We start from the raw sequence: 11,016 nt of genomic DNA, 5'->3' as shown, positions 1-11,016 counted from the left end.
GTTTAACATTTTAAGGAACTTCTAAACTGTTTTCCAAAGTGACTGTACCATTTCACATTCCCATCAACATTGTATGAAGGTTCCAATCTTCAAAATTGTAGAAGGTTTTTACATTGTTGCCAACACTTCTTGTTGTTGTTTAGTAATTGCTATTCTAGTGGGTGTGAAGTAGTATCCCATTGTGGTTTGGATTAGCATTTCCTGAATGACTACGAGCTTCTTTTCACGTGCTTACTAGCCCTTTATCTCGCTTTGTTGGAGAAATGTCTATTCACATATTTTGCCTTATAAAAAATGGGGTTGTTTATCTTTTTATTATTGAGTTGTAAGTGCTCTTTATATATCCTGGATATGATTCCCTTATAAGATACATGATTTGCAAATATTGTCTCCTAGTCTAGAGGTTGTCTTATATTTTTCTTGATGGTGTTTTTCAAAGCACAGAAGTTTTAAATTTTGATGAACTCCAACTTACCAACCTCTTTTGCCTTGTGTGTTTGTTGTCATATCTAAGAAATCACATCCTCTTTCATCTCAAAGCACATCAATTTACAGGTAGAAGATTACTGATTAGACAGGAATATATAACTCCCTTTACTCTCACCCTGAATGTGAAGTCACAGTTCCTTATAGTGAGATTTTCCCTTTCTAATCTATTGGTGTCTCTATCAAAGGAACTGTATCAGTCCCCAGAATCAGCAATCCTTGCAATAATTAATACTCAGATATGATTCTTCATTATTCCTCCTTTTCCAGCATCTGGTCTGTGTCACTTACATATTTTTCAGTGTTTCACAGTGACATTGACTTCTCTCAAGGTATTTGAAATTGTTCACGAGTCTTTTTTGGTGCTTTCCCATCTTTCTTGCTGCATGATACCTGGTGTAAGGTGTGACATTTCCTCTTATTTTTCGTAGCTTAAGTATTCTACAGTTTTATAGCAGCTTTACCTTCCAGCTAGAAAATAGGAAATGCAGTTTTAGTCAAGGACAAGAGTAACACAACCCAAAAAATAGCTCTGATTAAAATAAATGTCTTGCTTATTTAGTATGTTCTAATGAAGGACATGGCTGAAGACATGTTCTGATAATTGACAATAAGAAATTAATTTTTTTTAATGTTTCAAATTTTTACTTAAACTTCAGTTAGTTAACACAGTGTAATATTAGTTTCAGGAGAATTCAGTGATTCATCACTTAGATATAACACCCAGGGCTCATCCTAACAGGGGCCCTCCTTAATGCCCATCACCCATTTAGTCCACCCCCCACCTCCCTCCAGCAACCCTCAGTTTGTTTTCTACAGTTAAGAGTCTCTTATGGTATACCTCCCTCTCATTTTTTTTCCCTTTCCCCTATGCTCATCTGTTTTCAGCAACTGATTTCTAAAAAGTCACAGCATATGTTTATAGGCGTTTTGCCATGCTAGTCTAGGTTAACTTCAGTTCCACTGGCCTGTCAGTGATAAAATTATATTGGTGGTGGATGACAGTTCTGTGTTTGAAAAGCTGCAGTGGAGAACTCAGTCATTATTCAGATGGCCTTAGGTTTGTGAATGGACAGGTATTGAGACCAGTGGAAGAAAACCAGGGCTCTAGTGCAGTGCAGCTGGGCAGAAAAGGGACCAGAGACTTCATTTGCCACCTCAGTGGGAATGTGTTTTCCCCACTTCTGAGCATGTGCAAACCAGCCTGAGGGTCTCACCTGCCTTTGAGGGCTTGCCCACAGTCTGCTCTTCTCTTCCATTCGCCAAGCCTCTTCTTGGCTACCCACCTTGCTCTCTTTTCAAAGAGTCAAGGTAAGGAAAGTAGCGAGTGTGCTCAGGGTTGAATACACAGGAGAGGGAGACAATTCTAGCTCTTTCTTTTCTCTTGCCTTGAGCTCAGTTTGAAACTGCAGAGGGTCTTGGTCTTATGGACCTTCTTTTTTTTTTTTTTTGTGGATTATGGACCTTCTAAAAACACAGGACACAACAGTTGTGGCCCCGGTCACAATGCCTATCCTTGCATTGTTTTCAGTCCTCACTTACTCACCTTTGACTGCCCCCACTTCCTCAGAGGCTCCTCTGAACAGCTGGTGCTCCCAGCGTTCACCTTGCTAACATTTAGAAGCTGAAATGGTCACAAGGGCAAGCCTTTCCATAGAACACGGAGTCACATGCCCACGTGCACCTTCTTTCCTTCTCTCCTACTCATGCTTTCTCACAGCCTTCATGCTTATTATCTGGTTGGATGGACAAGGAGGAAGGAGCCTTAAAGGTACTTTTGATCTTAATGAATGGATTACAGCTGGAATCTGGGGAGCCTGTATGTGTAAGTAAGGCACAGTCCTCTCAAGCTCTCTTGTGCACAAGCATGCGGAACAGCACTGAGTGCACCATTATGTTGAACCCTGGAAGTGTAACCATGTTGAAGTCCTCACACCCTCTTTATGGTTTCTTGAGCAACGTCACCCTGCTGGCCACAGAGGTGGCAGAGATGAGACGGAGTTTCCTGACTTTACTGTAAGAACACAAACCCCACACGTCCCCTACTCCATTCCACATCCTTATAAAGAGAAGAACTGCAGGTCCTAAAGGAGACCTGACACCACTTCGACTACTTGCTTGAAACCTGAGTCCAAAATCACTAGCCTCTTCTTGATTATCTTTGCCACTGTCTGGATTACTTCTATCCTTTACACAAAATTATTCAGGAAATACCTATTGAGGGTCTCTTATTTTTTTTATTTTTATTTTTATTTATTTTTATTTATTTGACAGAGAGAGACACAGCGAGAGAGGAAACACAAGCAGGGAGAGTGGGAGAGGGAGAAGCAGGCTTCCCGCTGAGCAGGGAGCCCGATGTGGGGCTCAATCCCAGGACTCTGGGATCATGACCCGAGCTAAAGGCAGACGCTTAACGACTGAGCCACCAAGGCGCCCGAGGGTCTCTTATATACCAAGTATTACTCTAGGCATTGGAGGATATAGAACTAAAAGGACAAAAATACTCATTCTGTGGAGCTTACATTGCAGTAAGGGAGACAAAAACCATCTAAAGTGTATCAGAGGTAACTGACAGGAAGAAAAATGCAGCAGGGAAGTAAGCCAGGGAAGGGAGTTGCCTTTCACTGCTCAGAATGCTGGACAGGGATTAGAGTATGGGAAGGAGGGGTGACCTTGAGAGAAAGGTCCCCCCAATGTCCTAAGGCAGATAGTGTGGGGAGTCATGATATAAGTATCAGTGGGCAGTGAGTGTGGGGGGAGACGTCTGGAGCTCTCTCTTTCCTCTTGATGTGGGGTTGTGTGGATCTCCTGAGCTTCTCGTAGCTCCTGCTGGACAAGTTCCTTAGCAGCCCGCTTTGGACTAGTCTGACTCTTCTATTCACATTCTGCCTTCCAGCCGTGCCTTTTCTATTCCACTCTGTGCACGGCAGCCAGATAATCATTCTAAAAACCAGTCTGATCACGTCACTGTCCGCCTTAAAACACTTTCCCATTTCCTTCCCCACCAAGTTCAAACTTCTTACCATGGTTTGCAGTGCTTGGCTCCATGGTCCTCTGTCCTGTGTCCCCTCTTCCTCAAATCTCATGAGAACTCTCTTTTTTTCTCCTACTTCCTCCAAATAAATTTTCCAGAAAGACTCCTCTTATCCATGCTGCTCTTCCTGCCTGGAACCTTCTCCCCTCTTCCCCCCTTTTTCCTGCTTATCTTCTCTAGAAGATCTCTAGAAAAACTTCCCTGACCCCCTTCTTGGTTATCTCTGTCACTGATGAGAAAAAAAAAAATCAGGGCTGTTAACTTACTTGTCTCTCCCACTAGCCTGGGAGTGTCTTTAGGGCAGGACCTGAGGACTCTATCTTTTGAGGAAGAGAAAAGCAGACTGGCACTCACAGCAGGATCCTGATTTTTCCTGCTGATCATAAACACTCTCAAAGATCACCAATATCAGACAGGGCGAGCAAAGCCAAAGCCACTCTGCAGTCATGCCTGAGCAAAGGCAAAAACCAGGTCACGGAATACACCACAAAAGTGACCAAACACCCCCTACTGGCTAAAATGAGTCACTGCTGCTTCTTAAACGTGGTCTCTATTGTTTCTGCCTTTTAGGTAAGTGAGATTCGTTAGGATGCCCCGTCAGAGAATTACCCCACTTCTTGACAACTCTCAGTTCAGGGCAAACTCCTGCTTCTTTGAACCCTCCCCCAAACTGCTGACACAAGCCTAGATCCCATGATAAGACCCACCCAACACACACTTACTGAGCCACTCCGTGGGTCCTAGGTGTACGGTCTCCCTTGCTGAGCAAGCTTCAGTTGGCCAAGTCTGGTCTGACTGCGGGGGAGTTCACCACTTGGGAGTGCCAGATCCTATCACACTAGGACTTTTCCCAGTATCTGCTGAGAGCATCTGAGGCAAAGGCTGGGTCACAGCTGTGCTTCTTACCCACACTCTCACATTGGCCAACCTTGGCTGTGAGGACCTCTTTGTAAAAACTAGTTTCAGGTTAAACTGACCAAAGTCAAGATGGTTATTTAAAAAAAAAAACATATTTAACTGAAGGAGTTGAAGATCCCCTTCAAATGACTGTGGATCACAGCAGGGTTAGGAAATTGCCATTCATTCGTTGACTCACTCACTCATGCATTCATTTATTTATTTATTGGAAATTGCCTTTTTAAAGGGGGGAAATGTTTGGTCATGTTTCTCTTTATGGGACATGGGGTGGGTCCCAAGAAAAACTCAATGTTTGCCTTTTTGGAAGAAACAAGGACAGCATATCATTTATGTCAGAGAATGGAGGAAATTAAACCATGAACTTTATTCAAATTTGATGAGTTTTTTCAGAGGGCTTCCTATTTATAAATAAGCACGGAGAGACAGGTGAATTTATGGGGCTTTCTTTTGGTGTTTCTTTTACCTAAAACTCCCACAATGTGTGTTACCACAAATTGCTTCCATTTCACATCGTTTCAAGGAAGAAGCACCAGGAAGGGAATCCCAGGCCTCTGGCAGAAGCAAGAACATTGTGTGGCAAAGGCCAGGAGAGGTATGCTTGGGTGCTGACCACACAGGATCAGACAGAGAAGCTGCGGGTACCTCCACCTACTTGGGATTTGTGGAATCAACACCTAAGGGAAGAAACTAAACCCACAAACCAAGAGACTAAACCCAAGAACTAGAGTGGAAGTAGCAGGTTTGCTTTTCTGTGCTTCAGGGAAATAATGTACCTCGCTTTAACATTCAAACATGGCATAGGTTGACAAGAGTCCAGCTTTTCCTAGGTGGACCTAAGGAAGTGCATCTTTGATCTTACGGTGAAATTTTAAAGCTGAATCTAAACAAGCACATGCATCCACCTGCATCTGTGCGTGCACGTATGTACACAGACAACAGAAGTCAACAAGCAAAGAGGGCTAGCTGGGAGTCTGGTTTGTGACCCTAAAGCTAGTCTGGGAACGGCGGGCACAAACATTTCTGGATTTGCTGGGCAGACTCTGCAGCAAGTGGGTCTATTAATTAAGCATGCCTGTGGCTAGCTTCATTTACAATCTACATTGTTCCTCCTTGGTTAATTCTCATTCAACACAACAATGTAATACAAATCTGTTTGGATCTTCTTTGTGAGAGCTAGTTTTTCTGTCTCTTCTTTTATGCATGCAATTTATGCTAAGGTGAACGAGGAAATAACAGGTACTCATCACCAACAGCAGGTATCAATGAAGAACAGAGCAGCATATCTATATGATAATCATTCTGACTTTCAAATCACAATTAGGAAAAACACTAGTTTGGACCACAGGAAATGGCTATATTTTTAATGTCAAATAGTCACATATCAGTAATTTCCTATGGTTCAATGTAACATACAGCAACGTGGGAGAACACTAACTCTACAGTAAGCAAATCACTTGCAATCACAGAGGACACAATTTGCTTGACTATGTTAAACGTGCTTATGAAAAAGCCTACTTGCAATAAAATATAACAAAATATTAACAATGCTTGTGTGGGGTTGACAACATTATGAGTGCTATTTTTACCTTTCCCGTTTTTCAAAAATTTAATAATGTTGCTATTTACAGTGAGAAAATATTTTAAAATAATATGTGAAAATTGTCATGCATTTCAATCTTACTCTATAAGATCTGGTCTTTGCTTATAGAGATAAATATTACAGTATTATAGGTATCGTAAATATTAAAAGATATGATATAGATATTAAAAGATATAGATACGGAAAAGATAAATATTATAATAGAACATAACACTGAATGTGCTCACCCACTTTTTTCTCCATCCCTTTTTTTGGTTTTGGACTTCAGAGTCCTTTTCACAGACCTGCCCTCCCCCAAGTGCCTTGAGGATGAGAGGAGCTCAGAATACTTACAAGTCACAGTGAGCAGTGGCCAACAGCAAGGTTCCTTTGACTAAAGCTCCTACACAGATTTCCAGCCCTCTGATTAGAGCCGCGTAGCTTCTTGCATGAGATGACATTTCATCTCCTTGAATAATCCCTCACAGGATTCTGGAAGAACTGAAAGCGATCCAGAGTGAAGTCCCATCTTCCCCACTACACGTGGCACTGAGCAAGTTGGCTATAATGAACTGGTTTACCGTGTACATGGACAGGCACTCTGCGTCAGGAAGAGAAGGTCAAAGCAGTGTGGATGGTGTGAGGCTTCCCACCTGTTTCTGCGGCATTCGCATCTGTAATTACCATCCCTTGTGATGCTCACACACTTGTTAGTGCTTTCTCACGATGAATTTAGTACTCAGTATTCAGGTGAGTTTTATTATAAGCAAATTTCCTAGTATGTTAGGTTTTTAAATCATTTTTTCTGCCATGTGTCTCAATTGATTTATTTCTGTTTTGAAATGGTTAGGGCAAAAATGAGAAATATCTAGAAATGCTCCTTTTTTTTTTTTTTTTTTTAAGGAATTGTTCTCTAATGTCATAGTAAACACTCAGAGTGCCTACTTAAAAGGCAGATTTCCTAGGCCCCCTGCAGGGACTCTGGGTCAGAGTCCTAGAGGGGGAACGTGGCAACCTGCATTTTATTTTATTTTATTTTATTTTATTTTATTTTTATTTATTTATTTATTTTTAAAGATTTTATTTATTTTTTAGAGAGCGAGCGAGAGAGAAACAGCATGAGAGGGGAGAGGGTCAGAGGGAGAAGCAGGCTCCCCGCTGAGCCGGGAGCCCGATGTGGGACTCGATCCCAGGACCCTGGGATCATGACCTGAGCCGAAGGCAGATGCTTAACCATCTGAGCCACCCAGGCGCCCGCAACCTGCATTTTAAATAAACACTTCAAGTGATTCTGATGCAGGTAGTCTCCAGAGCAGTTCTGGATTTATAAGGCTGTGACCAAGTCTTGGAAAGCAGTGAGTTAAACTACTTTTGCCTCTTTGTGCAGGTATTCCTAGCAGAGGGCATTTTACCAGCTTGCTATTTGATCATAGGTGTGCATAGATAGCCAGGAGGACAGTGTGATCAGAGCTAAAGGGTTGGAGTGGGATGGCCCAGGGCTGCAACGCTCTTGGCAGGACACCCACAACTTGGCTCTGGTCCCCAAACAAACCTCCTGCTCCTTAGCTTGAGTGAGGACAATTCTCCATCCTTGGATTCAGCAGCTAGGATATTGAGAGCCTGCTTCCATTGTTACAGTTGAAAAAATGCCTTATTAGTTACACAGGTACCCGTGTAAGTAAAGGCACCTTTGCATCTTAACCCCTGGAAGAAGAAAAAGTGGTCTTTGGGGCGACTGGTTACATCCCGGATATTCTGGCTGGGAAGAGACGGCTCATGGGGAGACTCAGTTTCCCTCCTTTTTCTTCCTCCCTTCACCTCCCTCCTTCCAGGTGATTCCTGGGCATGGCTGCCAACATGGCTGGAGAGTTCACATTTTTCCCGAGGAGAGCCTGAGTGATCTGTAAAGAAATAAAACCCACTGCCTTGGTTTCTTGAGCCTCATGTGAGCCCAGCTCACCGAACCATCTGGCTCTGCACTGAATATGATGGTACACCTTGAACATAATAAAGCTATAGGTTTTTAGTGGCTTTTATTTATTTTTCTCTTTCCCCCTTATTTGTTATTATGTATATGGAAAACGAGACAAGGTAGATGAGCTAAAATAGGGGTGCAGCTATAAAATACATGTTGTAACCCAACAACACATGTTGACTAATGTCCCCAGCAGGGAAGGGCAAATAGCAAATTCATTAAGGACACTTTTGCTTGTACTTCTAATTCCAGAGGCTGAAATCACGGCAAGACCTTTTTCCTGCGCAATTCACATATTAATTCACTTTTTTTTAAATCTGTGCCATTATTCCACAACTGTTTTTCGATGATTTCTGCAAAGATGAATAAAACAAAACATAGTTCTTATCTTTAAAGAGCTGAGTAGTAGGAAGATACAAAAGACAACGCTGTGGACAAATACACAAATGATCACAGTGCTAAACAGTACGCTGAGTGCCTGGGGAATATAAATGAGGAAAGGAAAGAATTCAGAGACATGGCAAATACCATCAGTAGGGAGCCTGGAAGGTCTTCATGAAGAATGTATATTTATTTAGTTATTTACTTCTGAAAGAGATTGGAAGAAGGATGAGACTTTAGCAGGCAGGGCGGGAGAAGACTTCAGGTTCAGGTAGATGTAAGTCGGGGATTTGAGACTGACAGGTGGCTCACAGAGAAATGGTAAACAGAGCTTAATGATTCATCATGTTTCAATGCCTTTGGAATCCAGACTTGACATTTATCTAGTCCTTAACATGAAAACTGTTAGCAAAGTGGTATTTTTTAACCTCCAACTTGACTTGCTATTATTCTTTTAATTGTTCAGGTTCACTTTTCTCTAGCTTTTACAATTTTCCATGACATCTCTGGATAACAGAATCTTGAATTTAAGCAATGCTTCTCTGCTTCTCTTCGCCAAGAATTCAGAGGACCTTTAATGTAATATCGATCTCCTTCCTACCCATGGGAGGTAGGAAGCATCAGGCAATAGAATCTCTTTTCTTTAAAGCTCAAAAAACAAGAAGATTAAAAACTACATCACACAGAGCAGAGTGGGGGAGAAATCCCATTCTCCTGCTGCTGCCGTTCCCAGTCTGTTCATTTCCTACTATAGGGCTGCATTGTCTCAGTCTCAGATTGGACACTACATTATTGATGTTAAAAATCTCACAGTATTTCATGGCAAGATTATAATTTGGACTGATAATTTAGTAAGTTATATTAAAGAAAAAAAATCAACAACTACAGTAACAATAGCAATAACACTATGATTTTCCAGGCACTGGTTAATTCCAGACATTGGTTTTGATGTTAACTATAATGCAAGGTAGGTGTTATTATTCCCATGTAGAGATAAGGACCATGGAATTTAGATAGGGCGATTAAAGTGCCCAAGTTCATACAACTAATAAATGGCAGTGCAAGGTTCTAACCCAATTCCTCATCATGTGAAAACCATCAACTTTTCATTGTGAAACACTGTTTTCCGAGAGTAGTGGTTCTTTACCATTTTTTTTTTTTTTGGTTTGTTTTTGAAGTGTAGAGCCATTTGAGAATCTGATAAAGTATAGACACACATATGCACCCAAATACCTGCATACTGTTTTTTGGCAAATTCACAGACTTCTTGATGTCCATCCATGTCCTTGAAGGAGCTCATGGATCCCATGTTAAGAATCCTAGCTCTGAAGATAACAAGGCTGCATCTGCAAGCAACGAAGCACCAGGAGGCCAGGGTAATGCTGGTGGCACTCATCACCACAGGATCAACTTGGACAAATATTTCCTAAGTAACTTAAGTTACTTAGGAAAAGTTGGTATGAGACGTTACCACTTAAAGAGGAACCAGAGCTTCTGCCCAACTGTCAACCTTGTTAAACTGTAGTCCCTGGTCAGTGAGCAGACACGGGGACACACTGCCAGAAGCAGGACTGGAGCTAACTCCTATCATTGATGTGGAGCGATGGGCTACTACAGAATTCTGGGAAAGGGAACACTCCCCAAACAGCCTGGCATCATGAAGGCCGAATTCTTCAGTAGAAGAGTTGAGGAGAAGATTAAGGGTGTGTGGGGGTTCTTCTCCTTGGTAGCTTGAAGCTGTGTGGAGGGAGGTTCATTGAATGCTAACAAGCAAAAAACACCCCCCAAACCCAAACCATTGGAAATTAAGTTATGATTTCTTTTTTCTTTTTACACAATGTTAAACATAAATGGAAACAATATATCAGAAATTGTTTTGAAATATCATCTTTAAACCTATTCTGGTGGAGAAAGGATAGATATGTGATACATTCATTGTTGAGGCTGTTGGGTAATCATCAAGGAAAAACTGAAGGGAGATTCTTAACTCACACCATTCAACTATAAAAGCACTAAATGAAGATACAGATGAGTATTCGTGCTTAGAAATGGGAGACTTTGAAATATGACATCAAAGAATTTAGAAATCATAAAATAAAAGGTTGATAGATTCAATCATAAAAGTTAAAGCTTCTATACCTTAAAACATAAAACAAAATCAAATTGCAAATGCTTTCCTTTTTTTAAAAGATACTTATTTGCTTTTTAGCTTTATTCATGAGAAAATAAAATTCTATATTGTCTCTCTCTGTCAAATAAATAAAATCTTAAAAAAAAAAACCATGGAAAGTGATCACAAAATGGTATCAAACAACACGTTGGTGTCACCACAGATCCTGTTGGCCTCCAGTAAGTCCATGGACGTTGGCCACTTGTTCTTCTTCAGCTACTTTGTGGAGACCCATTCTGTATCATGTGGGATTGTCTTCACTGGGCACCACCTGACAGCACCTTGCCTCATGCCTGCATGATACAGCTTATGAATCCCATCCCTGGACTCTGCGTCTACTGCTGAGACCTTCTAAACAAGCACATGCATCCACCTACATCTGTATGTGCGCATATGTACACAGACAACAGAAGTCAACAAGCAAAGAGGGCACAACCTTCACAAACATCCATCTTTAGAACTTCTTCTGTCTT

The 11,016-nt window shown here is 41.5% G+C and overlaps 1 protein-coding gene across 1 annotated transcript in view; it reads right to left on the bottom strand.

The window, feature by feature from the left end:
• Nucleotides 1–8,253: 8,253 nt before the first annotated feature.
• Nucleotides 8,254–11,016, bottom strand: part of MARCOL (MARCO like) — a 31,128-nt gene continuing 28,365 nt past the window's right edge. The window contains 2 exon segments of the mRNA XM_035015056.1: nt 8,254–8,345; nt 9,607–9,783. Of these exon segments, the coding sequence (XP_034870947.1) occupies nt 8,254–8,345; nt 9,607–9,783 (269 nt within the window).

Source organism: Mirounga leonina, unplaced genomic scaffold (assembly GCF_011800145.1).
Source record: "Mirounga leonina isolate KUSES-001 unplaced genomic scaffold, KU_Mleo_1.0 Mir_168, whole genome shotgun sequence".
Lineage (NCBI taxonomy): Eukaryota > Metazoa > Chordata > Mammalia > Carnivora > Phocidae > Mirounga > Mirounga leonina.
This window is presented reverse-complemented; position numbering and strand designations above follow the sequence as displayed.